General features: G+C 43.0%; 1 protein-coding gene across 9 annotated transcripts in view; it reads left to right on the top strand.

The window, feature by feature from the left end:
- Positions 1-31: 31 nt before the first annotated feature.
- The window catches only part of MECOM (MDS1 and EVI1 complex locus), a 537,495-nt gene continuing 519,309 nt past the window's right edge, over positions 32-18,217 (top strand). For 4 of the 9 annotated variants that reach the window (XM_074327597.1, XM_019735590.2, XM_019735614.2 and 1 more), the window contains exon 1: positions 174-343. In XM_074327597.1, coding sequence (XP_074183698.1) covers positions 307-343 — 37 coding nt within the window. In that variant the 5' untranslated portion in view covers positions 174-306. Of the gene's footprint in view, positions 344-18,217 lie in introns of all 9 variants that reach the window. The other 5 variants (XM_074327559.1, XM_019735571.2, XM_019735599.2 and 2 more) reach the window with 4 other exon arrangements.

Here is an 18,217-nt window from a genome sequence, read left to right as displayed (position 1 = left end):
CGCTCCAAACTTTTTTTGGCGGCGCTGAGATGTTGGAGGGGCGTCTAGCGCGCATGTGCGAAGGTGTCCAAACTGACAATGCTGGAGAGATAGCGAGTGTGGATTGAGAGAAAGGGAGAGAGGGAGGGAGAGAGAGTGAAAGAGGGAAAGACAGAGTGAGTGTGAAAGTGTGTGTGTGTGTGTGTGTGTGTGAGAGAGAGAGAGAGAGAGAGAGAGAGAGAGAGAGAGAGAGAGAGCAAAAGAAGGAAAAGATCCAAGAAAAAAAAAACCCAACCACACACCAGCGGCTGCAGGACTGGGCACAGCATGAGATCCAAAGGCAGGGCAAGGAAACTGGCCACAAGTAGGTGCAATATCCCTTTTCTATTGGCTTTCCCCCTCCTCTGCCATCTTGCGTATCTGTCTCCAGCGCTCCGGGAGGGAGCGCGGGGCTGCCTCTCGCTCCGGGGCCCCGGGTGGAGGGCAAGCGCAGCGAAGCTCAGCAACCTGCCGGTCCCAGCCTCCGCGCCGGGTCGCCCGCGCTCTTGCTCCTCGTTTAGGCGCCAGAAGAACCCGGCAGCCCTTAGCCTCGCGCACGGACCAGCTTTGGCAACCCCGGGCTGGGGGTGGGGGTGGGGGCAGCAAAGACTGGGGTGGGAGGGAGGAGAGAGCGCGAGAACGAGCGGGAAGGGGTGGGGTGGGGGGGGAGAAGAGATGAGAGAGTCTCCCCCTCCCCTCCCCTTCCCCCCAGGCGGAGGAGAGTTGCCTCTGGCCAACCAGCTAGTCCCGGGTGTGGGAGGGGGAGCGTGGGGTGGGGGGGGCGGGCTGGGGAAGGGAGCATTTTCGATCCTTGGTTTGTTTCTGGGTTTTGGGGTGGGTGGCAGGCTCCAAGGGAGCCACAGTGGCGGCGGCGGCGGGCAGCAGTGGTGGAGTTGGGAAAAGTTGCGAGGCGGCCGCTGGAAGTTGCGCGGGCTGGAGTGCTGCGCCGAGCTGCGGTTGCGGTAGTGGGCGCTGTGCGCTCGGCGGTGCTCTCCCGCGTGCGCGGCGCGGCGCGGCGGGAGGACTGGGATGGGGATTAGGGAGACGAGGGTTGGGGCTGTAGTCGCGGAGTGTGTCGGGGGCATGGGCAGAGCAGAACTACGGGCTCCGCAGAGCCTTGGGCAGGTGGAGAGTCAGAAGAGGCCCTGCGAGCGCGTGGAGAGCGGGTTGTGGAGGGCGCGCAGCCAGCGGCGACAGCCGCCGAGGAGAAGGGGGCCGAAAGGGCGCGCTCCAGCCCGTGAGCTCCAGGCAGGCGGGGCGCCGAGTGACCCCCAGGGGGCGGGCTGCCGGGACATTGGGCCGCAGAGAACGCGCAGCGGAGCCTCCGGCTCTCCTTCTGGACGCAACCCGGGTCTTGGGTCACTAACCCTCCCCGGCGCCCCCTGCCTGTCCGGCGTGGAGCGGCCTGAGACACGCGGGATGAAGGCGATTGGGTTCCGGGCGGAGGCGGCGAGACGCCCCCCCCCATCCCCCACTCTTCTCGCAGAAGTGTTGGGTGACTTTGTCCGGCATTGCCCGCCGAGCCGACACTGTCCAAGATGGCATGAGCCTCAACCAGGACTGTAGGAGACAGGCCTGGGTTTGTCCAAATGCTTCTACTTCGAGTGTAAGGGGACTCGGTGGTGCCAAGACCCCGAGCAACCCCGAGCGGTCCAAAGCGCTTCTTTTCCTTGAGGTGTCAGCACTGGGGGCTCGAGCTGCCTTGGGAGAGGACAGGCCGCCGTTCGCTCTCCCCCTGGCTGAAAACAGAACTCTCAATTGTTTTGCTTGTGGACCAGAGAGAGAAGAGGTGGGGGGTAGGATGCTTCTCCCCAGTGAAATACCGAGCCTCCCTCGCCCCTCCATTGCACATTAAAACCAAGTACGCCCCACGCCTTTCAGCATTCGGTGTCCCCGCAGCGGCCTCGCGGAAGGAAGCCTCAGGTTCCCGCTCGGTCAGCTGGGTTTCTTTGGCGGTGGGAATGTGCGGTCTAGCCCAGCGAGATGCTGTCACCGTAGGCTCCTTTCCAGTGCTTCGTACAGTCCTCACCCAAGCACTCCCTCACTCCGCAGTACGTTTCCTTTCGCCCTGGTCTCAGGGATCAGGCTCTTTGGGTCACCACTCCATGTGTTTCTCTTTCGGATATTGTTCATTTCACTTAGCTGCGACAGTGGTAAAGCGCGCGGGTAGAACTCCTGTTTTTCCTGTCTGCTTTTAAATAAGGCCGATGTCTTTATTTACATCTGAGGAATAATAAATGTACATATGCTTGCAGGCCTGGGGGCTTGAATTGCGACTAAATGTTAGGGGGGAGAGATAGGAGAGGAGAGAGGGAGAGAGGGAGAGGGAGGGAGGGAGACGGAGAGAGAGGGGGAGAGAGAGAGAGAGAGAGAGAGAGAGAGAGAGAGAGAGGAGAAGAGAAGAGGTTGGGGGGACTGGGGGCGGGCGGGGCGGGTGGAGAACCTACTTCAACAGTGAGATAAATTGTGAAATGAAAGTCCAAGGCTTCGCGCGCATCATTGCTGGGTATACACCGAAGTGAAAGCAGAACACAAAACCCTTCGAATTTTTTGGAGCAACTTTTTCAGCTATTTTAATTGTCAAGCTGTATGCCGCCGTAGTAAAATATTCCCGTACGCACAGCCCACTCAACATCCAGAAATCAAGCCTCTTTTCCGATCTGGTGATAGTTGTCATCCGTCCAGTGGGAGACTTATTTGTTTCCAAGGATGCGGCCGCCGTTTTCTGATAACTAGATACGAACTCTTACAAACTTTTCTTGCTAAACCCCAGGTTCCCGCTCGCGCTGTTCCAGCTGTTGCCACTGCGGCTGCCTTTCTCAGACAGAAGTGCTGCTTTATGCAATTCTTCAGTTACAATCTGGGTAATAAAGGACATCATATTAAAACTACGCATTTTTGTATTTCGAAGCGCTAGTTCCTTCCCCCGCATAGTGCGTGAGCTTCCTAATGCATGGTGGTGACCCCTGCCGTGCAATCCAACTAATACTTCGCCGCTCAGCCTGCACCGGTTTCTTTCTTTTTCTGGGATAGCAAGAGGCCGTGTGACCAGTATACTTTACAAAATACACCTATCTTTATCATTGCAAAAGGAACGATTGCAATGGAAACAAATCGCATAGAAAGTTTTCTCGGTTGCTTACTAGTTTTTTTTGTCTTCTGTAAATTTCTTTGGTGGCCAAGTTTTGTCGTGTTCTTGGAATCTCATGGACCAAGACCAGGGACCACAGACCCTGCAAGTACCCACTGAAGTTAAAATCCAGAATGAATGCACAACCCCTTTTTCAACTTATAGGGCTCGTTTTTACACAATACTTGAAACTGATAAATTCGTTGCAATTATTTTGGGGGAACAAGCTATTTCATTAAAAAAATAAAGGGAAAAGCAAGAAGATTGACATTTGTACTGTCCAAAGCACTTGGCTTTTATTTCCATCTTTAAGAGAAGAAAAATAAAAGCCAACCGGACTCTGGCAGCTCCGGGAGGCGCCCAGCCGTTTTCTTGGGCAGCTACGATAACACCTGGGCCGTGCCAGAAATGCCAGTTGCAACTGTTTTTCTCCTGGTGATGGGAAAGAAGTGAGGTTGGGTTTGCCCAGCTTGTCTAGAGCCTGAAACACCGAAGGAACCCCCAACCCCACCCCACTTCCCTAAAGTGATACCCGGCAGGGTTTCAATTACAGCAATGAACGAGTTGCAACCAGTTACCCCCCTTAGCTACCGGACCCCCAGAAGAGTCATAAAGACCCAGAAGGCGATGCGATTAGCAAGACCCCGGCGAGGGGGCACTTGTTACTTGTACACTTGATCTCTGTTTAAAATGAGGCTCTGAATTAGGTAAGGTAGATGACGACCCTCCCTCCGGTGCTTAAACTCCTCACCTTAACAGCCCAATACCTAACATAATAAAGGAAAGGCACACCCAGGGTCCAGCCTGCACTCCTCATCTGCTCACCTACTTGCATTTTCCTTCGTCCTTAAAAAAGCAAAAAACAAACAAAAAAACATAAAACGACAACAACCCACATTAACACACAAAGCTTTGTTTAAAAATGTTTTTGTTTATTTCAGACTGCTTTTGAGGAGGAAAAGTGCTTGCCCGACGGCGGAGGCAGAGGCCCCTTCTAGGAAGGTGGTTTATTTGCCATCACTTGACCATTACTCTGGCTTAGGGCTTCTTTATTGCATTTGGCACTTGGCGTGCAGTCTTCCTACAGCATTTCTACGTGTTTCGCCAAAAAAAAAAAAAAAAAATGTGTTTAGGGAAAGGTTAATAACATTTTTCATTCTCCCCTCATCCTCACCACTGGGGAAGGAGACGGTTCATTAGCTGCAGAGGCAGGAAGGATGGAAAGTAAGGCTCTTTTTTCCAGATTTTTATTTGTAGGGACTGAGAAGTCGCAGGTCTTGGCGACTGTGTGTCTGTGTGTGTGCCTTCTGCGGAGTAGCCCGGCTCTCAGGCTTTCTGCGTGGAGGCCTCCCTCTGCCACCCGGGCCGGGCCTTCTCTGCGGACATTCAACACGCAGGTCGCTGATCCAATAGAATTAATGCGTCATCGAACGAATTTTCTGCTTTCTTCTTCTTTTTTAAGTTGAAGGTAATAATTCCGTAAAGTTTCCCTTTAAACATTTTGTAGTTTGGGGTTTATTTCATTTTTAGAAGTTGGGACAAGGTTATTCGAGGCTGTAGATGTGGCCTGGGACAGGAAGGCCACAGCTGAGGACGCGTGGCTCTCTTCTCCCCGGGCAAGGGGGGCAGAGGAAGGCCAGAGAGCGCCGACTTGTTGCCCTCCGCACGCCTGGCTTTTGATGCCCTCTCCCCGCATCAACTCCGCTTTGGCTTTGTTTCTGCTGGAAGCCGGCCCTGATGTGGAGAAACTTGACTTGTCATCTCCTGGCCAACGGCTCTTACCCTGTTCCCAAGGTACTCAGCGCCTGGCAGAACCCTATTCCCAAGAGCTGGGTACACCCTCCCACCCCTCAGCTCATAGCCGCCTCGTGCGGAGGAAGTGGGCCCTGATGAGGAGTGGGGGTGGAGCTCGGGAGGCCCTAGTGAGCAGGGAGGCAGAGCTCACCCAGGGCGGCCCCCCACACCTCCCTCCAGCTGCTCTGCTCCTGGCTCCAAAGCTTAGGCCAGAACTCTTCTTCTCTCCCCAACCTCAGAGGTGCTGCGTGCCTGGCGCGCTGCTTCCCTGAGAGCGGGTTTGCACTGACTGTTTTTCTCTCTCTCTCTCTTCTCTCTCTTGTCTGGGGTTCAGGAACACACTCAGGTGTGGAGGGCAGGCACACCTCACTCATTCACTCTCCCCGGCAGAACAGGCCCCTTCTCAGCCCCGTCGGGCAGGGAGTGAGAGGCTGGGGAGAGGTGGGGAGACAGTCACACTACACGGATGTCAGGCACATTTTTCCGGAATGGTGGTGAACCCCTCCTCAGCTGGAAGCCCGCTGCTCTGGGCACTTTCTAAAAAGGTCTGTGGGGTCTGCTTTTCTTTTCGGCTGGGCTGCCCAGTATGAACTCTCAGTTCCTTCCCCACCCCATTTGCCACGGTCCTCTTTCTAAAATTAGATTTCCCCCTTCCCACTCTTCTGGCCTTCCCAGTTTACCAGGGAATTCTCGAGGAAATTGACTGTGTAGTGAGAACAAGTGTGAGGAAGAAGATAAAAAGAGACAAACAAATGGAACAGAAAACGAGAGGGAGAAAGGAAGAGAGAACCAATGTGCTTTCCCAGCTCCCCAGTTCACACACAGATTGGTATTATTCCCCCCACCCCCAGTAAATGAAAAAAGTATAATCCTTGTTAATTACCTTTGCTTACATGCCATACAAGAAACTTCAGAGATGTTTCTACATAAGGAAGAAACTGTATACAAAACTCTTTCACAAGTGTGACATATTGCTCTAGTTCAGCACTAAAAAGCTAAACACACTTGCCCTCCTTTGAAGTGCCCTGGCTAGGGCAGCTTATTTGAGTGCCGTTCAGATATTGCTGTGGGTATAACTAATGGTCTCTACCTATTTAGCTCAAGTGGGAGGAGAGAAAGGCCTGAATTCCTTGTCCAATGGGTCCCTCTGGAGACTGAATTCTGGCTCCTGGCCAGTTCTGTACAATGTCAACATTGAATATTTGAATTCCCAGACTCTCTTTAACAAGTTTCTAAATAAATAAACTCATTGTGTGTCTGTGTTTAAAATTATTTCACCTTTCATAAAAGCTACAGCATCTTATTACATTGGCCTTGCAAGCTGATTTTTAGAAAAATAAACAAACAAACAGAGCTTATGGCATTTTAATAGGCAAACCTTCACAATATGTATGCTCCGCTTATGTGTGGCTGGGTTGGTGCTATTTAGAGGGATTTGGGGCTGTTCTGTGTGACATGCTAGTGAATTACAATAAAAAAATCAAGCTAAGTTCAGAAAGTCAGTGAAATATTAATCGCAGCTAAAGGGAGGCCTGACTGTTGTAGCTTTAGAGTCTTTAGAAATATGGTAATTTTGCTTGCTGTGTCCTACTGGGGACATAGAACTTCACGGATGTCTCCTAATGGGATATCTATGAGTCCCACAGTCCACAAGTGGTGTTAGGTATAGACTTCTGCCCAGGTGGAGTTTTGTTTCTGGACTTTTTTTTGTTTGTTTTTTAATCTGTGTCTGTCTTTGTAAGTTGGAAGGGGTAGATACACAGATGTTATTCTCATATTTCAGTTTGGTTTTGAAAAGGACCGCATGAATCCTGTTTTTACTAATATCTCAGCATTTGAACATCCACGGCATTTTTTTGCAGATAGGAACATACTTGTGCTGAGAAGTACACACAATTAAAAAAAAAATAAGAAAAAGGCAAGTTCTAGTCCTCTTGAAAGTGTGGACCCCATCTGGTGTTGTTAGGAAAGAAAGTGGAATTCACTCTAATTTGTGTGTATAAAGTACAACATTATTAAAAAGAATGGGATTTGAAAGGGCACATAGCAAAACCCATAACATTTAACTGGTAACATGGAGCACTCAAAGCCAAGAAAAAAATACCACCAACCCATGCAAAACCTAAAATAGATTACAATGACCTCAGCCATTTTCATTTTCAAAAATAATAGCCATGATTAAAATGGGGGGAGTGTTTTACTTGGAACCATACTCTTTTGCATTATTATAAAAGCTGTTTTGTGGTTAAAGAACTGTTTCATTATAGGAAAAAAAGCAAGTGAATTTTTAATCAAATTCCTCACTCTTCAAAAGCTCTCATTCTTGAATTACTTCTTATTTTGATTTTAATTATTATTCTTATTCATTAGCAAACTTTCTTTTGGCTTGTATATCAGCCAAATCCTTGACTACTAACTTTTATAACAATTCTAAAGGATAACTTTTATTTAGAAAAGAGGTTTTATTAATTCCCTTAGCAGACACCTGCCTAGGGGTCACTGACTATATAACAGGAAGAACCAAAGCTTTCTTACCTGTTCAAGAACCAGCCTAAAGGAATTAATGTTGTATATTAGGGTTGCTCAGACTATGGCATTTATGAAAGTCCTTGTACGTAGCAGTTGGTGGGCTTTGGCAGTGGGTAGGCTTATGAAACAAATATCAATGGGATCCTTCTGAGAGCATGGACAAGTCATGTTCCCTGCTCTCAGGAACATTACAAATGTGCTCATTAGTGTTTGGATCTGGGTGTGGTCCCTGAGTGAATAGCTGGGTCATCTTCAAGTTATTGAATGCGTCTGAGCTCCAGCATTTTTACTTGTAAAGTAATAATACCACTGTTCTTGGGCTGGCTGCTCTGAAGGTTAAATGGGGTAAAGGCATGAAAAGTATCTAAGTCACAAGCGATCACTCAATAAATCTTAGTCATTTCCCTTCCAATATATTAGTTAAATTTTCTGAAGAGGAATTTTTTTAGACATTCTTATCCCTTCTGTTCTCTTTTTACCCAGTTTAGTTTTAGAAGTATTTGTATGTGTAGATTAAGCATTTTGTACTCATATGTCTTCTCAATAAATCATGTCCTCAGGATAACCGGAAGTCATCTCTAAAATTTGGGCTCATTAAAATTATCTATACCAAGCCAAAATAGGCAGTAAATTTATTCTGAGAACTTGAGAATCTTTGCCCTTTTGTGGGGGCGAGGAGGGACTATATAAAGTGATTGAGATTTTAACTTTGCTCCACAGACTGTGGCATTGTATGCACACAGCCTAAAGTTGTGCATACTCTTCAGTTGTCATAGATCATAATCGGTTGTGTATGAAAATTTTACTTTTAATGAAATGAGTTTCGTAAGTCACTTTACTACCTTAGCCGAGTTGCTCTTCTCTAAATGAGGGGACCAGAGTAGAGTAGAGCTTGTGCACTCAAATACTTACAGGACTTGGCAGGTACAATAAATTAGGCAAGGTGGTTATAAGCACTAACTTCTGTTTTATTTTTATTTAAATTTTAACACCCAGCCTTTGTATTCTGGAACAAGAGGACTGGTGGGGACCAAGGCAAACTGGGAGTTCAAGCTCCAGCTCACTGCTGCCATTGAGCAAAGCAGCCCAGTGCTGCTAGTTCTTCCGCTTTTGAAGAGAAGTCAGTTATCTGGATTGTTCTGTGAATATTCTCTATTTTAAAATGTTGATTCAATCGAAAAGACAAGAACAACAAGAACAACAAACAACATTCTGCAGGCCCAACCAAACACCTCTGTCTGTCATGGACCCTGGGTTGGCAAAGTCTAGATTAGATGATTTCCAAGGGCCTTTCAAAGTTCCAGCATTTTACAATATCCCCAAGCCTTCCTGAATATTACCTTGTATTTTTAAGATCTGTATCTTTCTCTTCCACCCCAAAGTTTGTGTGTGTTTTGATAGGTGGAAGTACTTATTACAGAATCTGATATCTGGCCATTTATCTGGAAAAAAGTCTTTCTAGGCCATGTTGTGTCTTTCTTTCCCTTCATACCGCTTCATAATTAATTGGTTTAAGAAAATAAACTGAAACACTCACTCCCTCTCACGTAGCCACTGCCCACCATTCTTTCTAATTTTTTACTCAACCCAATTCATTGATTTGTGGGCTGGGGGGTTGAGCAGTAAAATCATTAGGAGACAGTTCTCTGTGGTTTTTCACAGTGGGAGAAGAAGTCATTTGGCTACTGTGTGTATAATGGAGAAAAGTTTGTCCCTGTCCCCTACAGGGTCCAGATGTCATGTCCTGTACATCTGTAACTGAAGAACCCAACTGATTTTTTTTTTAGGACATAAACCTAAGATGGAGAAATTAGTTTCTAAGGGATGACTGTATTATTTGACAAGAGTGACACTCCTGGCGAGAACGTTTTATATGTTCAGGGAACATTTAAATATAAACATATGAGTATGTTATTCTGTTTATTATTATGAGTTGTATTTCTAGCAGATGTGGTAGGTGAATAACAGGTACAATTAAGTCCTGAAGACTAAAGGGACAAGGCATGGTGATGGAATACCAATGCAACATACACTCCCAATAAAGTCTGAAGTAAGGACTTTATAATGTCTAAATCAGTACTACAGTCAAGGACTGGTGAATAAATACTTGTTACTATTAGTTAACATTGTTGGAAAAATCATCAGAGAATGCAATGCTTATAGAGAAGGATTCAGAGTAGTGATGAGCCGTGCTTATAAACATTATCAGTGGATTATCAGATACCTAGTTTCCAATTTTGAAACTGAAGCCCAAATTCCTTAGCCTGACCTTTGAGGGCCTCTCCACTTTTGAGCCAGAAGACTGTGGTCATTCTGAGCCCTGATTCTGCTTTGGATTTGCCTGGGTTCAAATCTTGGCTCCACCATTTAGTAGCTGGGAAGTGAAGGCACCATCTAATCTTTCTGTATCTCAGTTTTCTTGCTTATGAAGATACCTCGTGTGAGGATTTGATGAACTAACGCATTTAAAGTGCCTTCAAGATAGTAAGAACTCAACACATGTTCATTATTATTTTGTTAACTTTTCAGATTTACTTGTCTCCCTACCCACGACTGGTCCATTCAGCTTAGCTTGTTTACTTATTCTGCTCTTCTCACTCTCTTGCCAGCCTAAGCTTGTGTTTCCATCTTCCAACTTTTGGCCACAATGTTGCCATAGTCTGTAAATGTATCCATACTGTACTTTGACCATCAAAATCTAACTCCTTTAAGATTTACTTTAAACCCTTCCTTCTTCATGAGATTCATCCTCATCACTTGGAGACATGATTTCTCTGTCTTTTCATTTCAATAGTATGGCATTATTTTTATCTACTGTCATTTTGGCAGTTTTCTAGCTAACCTGTAAAACTCCTGGAGAGCTCATTTCTGTATAGTGCCTGGTTCTGTGCTTTGCATTATGGCAGATAGCAGTAGGATTAGGTGATGGTGGTTACCAATGGGTTTAGGTGGATTATGTGAACCCCTTCAATTTCTTTGCCGTAAAACCTGCACAGTCAGGTAATGTCAGCACTAGAACTCTGGGATATTTGACACTTTAATTGCATACTAAATCCACAATTGGCCTATTTTGACAGTGATAAACCAGCTGGAAAGCACATTTAGAAAGTAGAGTGTTATTCCTAATTTTCACAAATAATGCTCCTCATTTTGCCAGTGCAGGTATAACCCATGGCTGCTCACTTAAATTACAAATTTTTATTGATCTACACTCAATCTTAAGGCTATGGAAACTGTACGGGACTCTGGAGATTGTCAATGGAGTCAAGTAGAGATGGGGAAGCAGTGTGTGGACTCACGTAATTCCTAGGGATTTGGGAGTAGTCAGCTTCACAAAAGTCATCAGAAGCCAAGTTTGTACATAAATTCTAATCCCAATTTAGGCTGTATTAGAGCATAGCAAGAAAAATTTTGCTGTATATTTTAATGTCCATTTATAATTAAACAATTTAAGACTGACAGATAATGATGTTCCATTTAATCTTGTTTTACTGATTAAATTAACCCCAGTCACTTAATGGGGCCACCTTAATTCAAATGCAATCATGACTTCTTGCTCCTCCCACCCCTCTCTCCTTACTCCCCATGCCCCCATTTCACAAATCTCTTATTTCTATGGAGAAAACAGGGCTGTTTGTGCCTTGGAAAACTGTCTTGAAGACCTGAATGAATGCAGGGTCTTTTGGGTCTCAGACACCTGCAAGAATCTGATGAGAGGTAGGGAGCCTCTCTCCAGAAAATGCAAATATGTATACAAATTTTCATACCATTTCAGTGGTTCATGGTCTGAATTCCAATCATTGATATTATCGTGGTGCACTCATGCATTCAGACTTGATTCACCTAGTATGTTATTTATATAATGCCTAAATTCTTATCAATCTCTTTTTCATTATCTTAGAAACATGATTTTTTTCTGATTACAAAATTTATATATACTTGTTCTAACAACTTAAAAACTGCAAGAACTATCACATAGAAAAGTGAATGAAAGTTCTTTGTAGTCTACTTCTTTTTTTTTTGGCACATACCACCTGCAGTTAACCACTATTCATTGTTTAGCGTCAAGTCCTGTAGATTCCCCCCATGCATCTATCAGTACATACATGTATGTAGCTTCATAACTTTTTACAGCCACTTGCTTTTTTCTTTTTAAAACTTAATAATATACCTCAGACAGTTCTCCCTGTCAGTATGAAATAATCTAACCCATTCTTTTAAAGGCAGCAGATCTTCCATTGTTTGGATGTAACACATTTTATTGAACAGGTCCCCTATGGATGACATTTGGGTCATTTCCAGTTTTCAGAACAGTACAGACAAAGAAGTTCCCCAAACCAGGACTCTAAGGGAAAATGAAAGTGAGGTGTATAATTAAAGGAAGCTCACAGTTCAGGGTGAAGTGTGCTGGCCTCTGAGCAGTGGGCACAGCAGGCCTTTGGGCAGGTCACAGAGGGTTGCCTAACCCTGTCAGGACAGATTAGATTTCCAAGCATCTTTACCTCCTGGAAGATCAAGGGTAGAAGTCCAGAGGTAAGGTACATCTTTATAAGGCCCATGGTGATATACTTGTCATAATTCAAGTTGACTGGATTGTTCTGAACCCCATATTTATGCCCCATTTCTATCTTCTCCTGCTGCTCAGAACAGGCTGTAGCTGAAATCAATCCATATAGCCCTGATTGGATAAGGATAAGTAAGTTGTCAGGGTTTCAAGTCTCAAGTTTTTTGTTTTTTCTCAATTGTGATTTCTTTGTTTGTGTGGTACATTATTATCACACGACCTTATCCTATATATACACCTTAAGCTAACTGATGTGACTAGATAAACGCAGAAGGTTATCTGAAGCCAATCAAAAAGTTATTGATATTCTTTAAAAAAAACTACCCACAATAATGTCTAACCTATGAATTAGAAAGACCATTTTTATAGGAAAATGTTTTTCACTGAGTAACCAGGCTATGGGAAAATTTTTATAATGGAAACTATCTTGTACTTTTAGCTATAGCATCAAAAATATGACAGTATAATGTTACACTCTAAAGCCCATCAGATGCAAAATTCCAGTTTTTGATTATAAGTTATAAACCATGATAGAGAGACTTCTGAAAAGTGGTTTTCTTTGGCAATGATGTTGTTGATTAAATATAAAAAAATCAGAAAAAATTAGTTCAGCCCATTTCTTTACACAGCAGTTTACAAAAAATGGAATAGCTGGGTTTTGGTTTGAGTGGGAACATCTTTGCTTATTAAACTCATTGGAGTATATTAGATTAAAAACACACTAGACATTTTAGATTGGTTTTGAAATGGTACTATTCAAGGAATTAAAAATTTAGTCATATAAATCTTTTTGAGAATTAATTTACTTTGTGATTTTGATTCCTTAGAATACAGTATTTGTTCCAAATTCATGTATTTTTTTGTATGTATGCGTAATGGTTGTTCCATAGAGTATTACTCTTGTTAACATTTTCAAAGTATATTTTAAATGAGATCAATCAAATTGAGTCAATAAGTGGTTATTGAGTGCCTAGTATACATAAGGAATGATGAACAAAATCCTAGAAACACTCACTTTCCTGAAAATATTGAGTGTCAGCATTTGACAGACATACATATACTCCTGACAATGGTCTATTAATTGAAACAAAGATTACCATGTGCCTGTTGCTCATTATCAATGCTGCAAGATGGTGTTGTGAGCTTGGAATACTGCGTCCTCTGCTTGACTCTTCAAATATTTTGTTAATGTTGTGAAGTCACACACCCAACAAGCTACAGTGCCATTCCAAGGGTTTGGGGTCTTTCATCTGAAAATAATACCATACTTCATTTCTCTTAATACCTGTCAGATGTAGAGGTCAGTGCCTGCCTCACTAAATTACTTGTGCATTAATGCTGATATGGTTTTCATTCAAGATACTTGAAAATAAAACCAGGCCCTTTATAAATACTTACTTGATGACTGTCAACCGTCTATTCATTCAACAGCTATTTATTGAGTGGCTGCAATTCTAGGTGAAGGGAAGACGGCAATACACACACAGACAATGCCCCTGCTTACATGGAGCTCCCATTCTAGGCGAAATAAATGCATATGGTCATATACTTTCAGATGTTGACTTGTGGTGTGAAGAAGATAAAGCAGGGTAACTTGCTAGAGAGCACCCAAGCACCCAGGGGCATTATTTTAGAAGGGTGGTAAGGGAAGACCTCTCTGAGAGGATGACATTTGAACAAAGAGCTAAATGAGGAGAATGTTTATAAGTATTTGAAGTGTGGTACGTTGAAACTTAGAGAATGGCAAGCATATTCAACTTGCCTCATTCTCTGACCTAGGGCAGAAGCAGAAACAGTGTACAAGTATTGTATTTTTTTCGTTTGTTGAATGCATTTATAGATACCACATGTGCATTTAGCTAGCTGGCTCCATAGCCTAGGAGCCAGCACACAGGTGTTTGAGTACCTTCCCTTAAAGACAGAGGGAGTTTTGTGTTTGATCTGTAAATACTAGGTTAGTGGCAGCATCCGAGGAGTATATTAGGTTTCTGGACCCATAATTCAGTCCAGTTACTCAATATTTATTGAATATATATGCAACAGCCCAAGCCAAGCACTGATTATACAAAATACAAAGAGAAATAAAATGTTTCCTGCCCTTGAGGAACATAGAGGCTACCGGGAGAGACAGACACGTGAACAGAAGGTTTCAGTGCAGTGGGGTAAGTGCAAGAGCAAGGGTAACAGGTCTGTCCCCGTTGAATCACTATGAGCTGGACAGTAGTGTGTGACCATTGGCATATTCTCTTTTCACATCTATTCTTGCAAAAAATTCTTTGACCTATATTTTTCTAAGCTCAGAAAAAAATAAATGTTTCAAATTTGAGGGTTAAGAGTTTGCATGTGTTTCATGCATTTTAAAGCATATTTCTAAATGTATCTTCTGAGCCTTCAAATGCCTACCTAGTATGAAGGACATTTGTGTATTGATGGGCAATTAAATGTTGCCTGAAAGGTCCACCAATTATAACCTGTGGTTAGGGAAATGCTGATTGCAATGACTGAGTAAGATGTAGGATGTACTTGAGGTATATACCCCAAGATCCAAGGCTCTGCGGATATCAAATTACTCTGCCCATGCTCACCAGTTTCAATGTATTTTATCCCTTGTGCAGTCAGAGCACCTAACCTTTCCCATCACGGTTCAAGGAGAAGTTCTTTGTTTAAAGGATCTCATAGAGTTTTTCCCAACTCTTTGCCACTTGGGGTTTTGTTGGAGAGCACAGGTCTGATCAAAATGCCCAAACTGAAGTGTGCATGGTTTCAAAAGGTGCATCTTGCTTTTAGGCTCAGTGTTTTATCCAGTAGAAGATAGTGCTACACAAAGACTGACATGAGCTTGTATCTCAGGTCTGCATGTGATTTTGTTGTTTGTACAACAGAAATAAGAATGAAAAACACTGCCTTCTCTTCCAATTCTCTTTGCCAACCATCTTGCGGTGCTGTGCATATGTGGCTAAGCCAATGTTCCAGCCATTAGGCTTGGCACAGCAATCGGTGCGTTCAACATCATTACTGTTGGGCACAGTTTGAAATCCTGAGCAAACTCCCCATTTGCCTAAATGCATAAGATGCTAGTCGTTTAAGTATCCTATTGATAACGTTGTAATATTAAAACACCAACCTAGATGTAGTTTAACCCATGAAGCAACACTGTATCTTCATTTCTTTGACCTACAAATATTGGGTAGATTGATCTGAAGAAGATAGGAAATGTCAAGGTAAAAAACATTATGCATCTAGGGCTTTCGAAGGGCCTCATAATCTGTATATCATCAGATCTCTTTCTGCTCTAGAGTGATGGTAATCTCAGTCACCAAGGTTTTAAACTCAAGAAAAGAAAATACTCTGATATCTAAGATAATAAGCTGACCCTTAGGAAACCTTCCAAGGGAATTTGTGGGGTTGACCGGGACTCGGAAACTGCTTCCAGGGTGTGTGGAATGAGACCATTTTGCTTCCTTTTATCATTCTTGGCTTGATTTGCTTAATCATATCATGACATCTCATTATGTGAACTTGACAATTAGTAATAACTTTCCTAAGAGGAAAATGCTCTCTGCAGTGATTTCAGCCTTATCTACCTTGAAGATAGGCTCTTATTTTTTCTTAGTTGTGATAATCTCAAAAGTTTAGTATATTTTGGGCACCATAGGCATGTTTTTTTGGTGGATGATACTGCCCGGTGAGGCAGGACACAATTTGAATCCCAACTTTGCTATTTATCAACCTGGTGTCCTTGGGTAGGGCTCAAACTCTTAGAGCTCAACAGCCTCAAGTATAAGATAGGAACAATAACTACCTTCCTCCAGACTAGTATTATTAAAATAAGATGGCATATGTGTAAACTTTTATAAGCTGTAAAAAGCTGTGCAAATTTAATGTGCAAGAGAAACTTCTAGAAGTTATATAATATTAAAATTGCTAGGGAGGGATTAACAGTGTAGACTCTGAAGCCACATTATATAGGGTAAAATCTTGGCGCTACTCCTACCTAGCCCTGTGGCCACGTACAAGCTAGTTAGCCTCTCTGTGCCTCAGTTTCTTCACCTGTAAAATGGAGATAATTTATAACAACAAGTAATAGTACTAATCAAGATTATTTAGTGTTTATGCATTATTGAGGTTAGTTCTCACACCTCTATGAGGTGGGGGATATTATTATCTTGGTTTAGAGATGAGGACACTGGCGACATGTTAGTTATTTGCCCTAGGTCTCTCTGTTCTGAGTACAAAGCTGGGATCCAGCCTGGATCTGCTTTACACCAAAGCCTAAGAACTTAATCTAAACACTCCACTGCCTTCTTTTTTTCATCCAGCAATAAAAGTGGAACATTACATTGCCTGAGTATTCCAGAGCTCATAAAAGGTAATATAATTTTGGATAGAGGATACCTTAATTTAAAGAAATGATTTCATACAACTCTTAGTAAAGAAGGATTTTCCTGCAGTCTATATGAGTAATCTCCTCTTTATGACAAGGGCTGATTGTCTTTGTCTTTCATTTTCTTCCCAAAGTTATCTGCAGTGTGGTTTTCCATCACTTGATGTTTTTAGTTTTATTTAGGGAATTCTACAAATCTTTCTTAAATGAATGACTTAGGAGAGACTTTATTACTTCATTGCTTGAAATCACAAGCTAATTATACTTTACAACTTACCAGTGGATGGTGCTGGATTCAGATTCCAATTTTCTAAACAATGCACTATGACTGTAAAGTTGCCCGAGGTCCTCCGTATATTCTTAAGGCAAGGAAAGCAAGCTACAACTTTCTGCCTCTTTCCTTTTTGTATAACATCTGAAACCAAGCCCTGTTCACTCATCTTCAACTTTGGTTTAATATCCAAATCACTTGGACCTTACAACAAAATATTTGGCTAGTTGCATAATTGAATAATCTGTGGGATTTAACTAAGGGGAGAGCTAATGAGTTCTCAGATCTAGTCCCTTTTTTGTTTGTTTTTTATTTTGGGGAAGAGGGCAGTAGACAAGTTAGGAGAAGATACGGTGACTAAAATATGGCTGCATAGAATCATTTGGAGAGCTTAAATATATGAGAGCTTAGGATCCACTCCGAACCTGTTAAATCATAATCTCTGGGGTTGAGGCTCAGGTAGTGGAAAGCAATGAGTCCTGGATATAAGGATGGGAAGAAAGAGGTCATTTTGATTGAAGAATTAGGGAGCTAGCAGACATAGCAAAGGTGGCTCCACATGCTACCTTTGGGGATGATTCTAGGATTATATACCTGTTAATGTTTGGCTTCTTTTTAGTTTTTACAGGCACAAGTTGGAAGTTGGAAATATTTTCTTGGTCCATAGCTCCATGAACTTGCTTTCTGCCTATGATTTCTGGCTTTTGTAGCAGTAATAGGTGAGAGATTTCTAGTGTGAAAAGTCAACATTGGGAAGACTTCATCACAGAGAGTGGATGATCTTTTCTGAGTCTATGATTTCTGACATCTTTTTTGAACATTTTACCTGGTAGCCATTTCTAAGGAGACAATAATGCTTTTCAGGTTAAAAAACAACCCAAACAAAACCAGAATTATCAGCTGCTTTGTGAGAGACCACTTCAGTATTGCTAGTATTACTAGTTGCTTTTGCCCTTTAGTTTTCTAGGATCCCAGACACAAATGCTTCTGTCATCCTTCCCATGTGAAAGTACTTCTGGGGATTTTAGAGAAGGCATTTGGGAAAACAGAAAATGAATTGTGGAAAAATATGTAGATGTTTCTACCCAGAAATGTTAAAAAGCAGGAGCAGGTTTTCAGGTTGGGCTTGTGCTTATTTTAGGAAGTTTGGATGTTGAATGCCAGTGACCCTTGTGCCTGGCTGGTTTTAATGCTATCAGTCACTCACTTCCATATACAAGAAGATTTATTAAATAAACGCACATCGAATGTTTAGTTGTACCTGAGTGCACTTGCTCAATGTGCCCGACGGTTCTAGAGGTTTCATTGAGCTCAGTGAGATGGACACCCAAACACACCATGGTAAGGAACACAGACATTTGTGTAAAGGAGAATGGCTTTTCTGAATGACAGGAATTAAGCCAGAAGCAAGGTGTGTGTGTGTGTATTTTTAAAATGTGTGCTTGTGTATATTTTTGGACAGTTGATGGTCCCTCCTTCAGTATTAGCTTAAATTGCATGTTTCAAAATTATTAACTGTGTTGCCCA

The sequence above is a fragment of the Rhinolophus sinicus genome, linkage group LG01 (assembly GCF_036562045.2).
Source record: "Rhinolophus sinicus isolate RSC01 linkage group LG01, ASM3656204v1, whole genome shotgun sequence".
NCBI classification, from domain to species: domain Eukaryota; kingdom Metazoa; phylum Chordata; class Mammalia; order Chiroptera; family Rhinolophidae; genus Rhinolophus; species Rhinolophus sinicus.
Note: the sequence above shows the minus strand (reverse complement) of the source record. Positions and strands in the feature narration are given on the sequence as shown.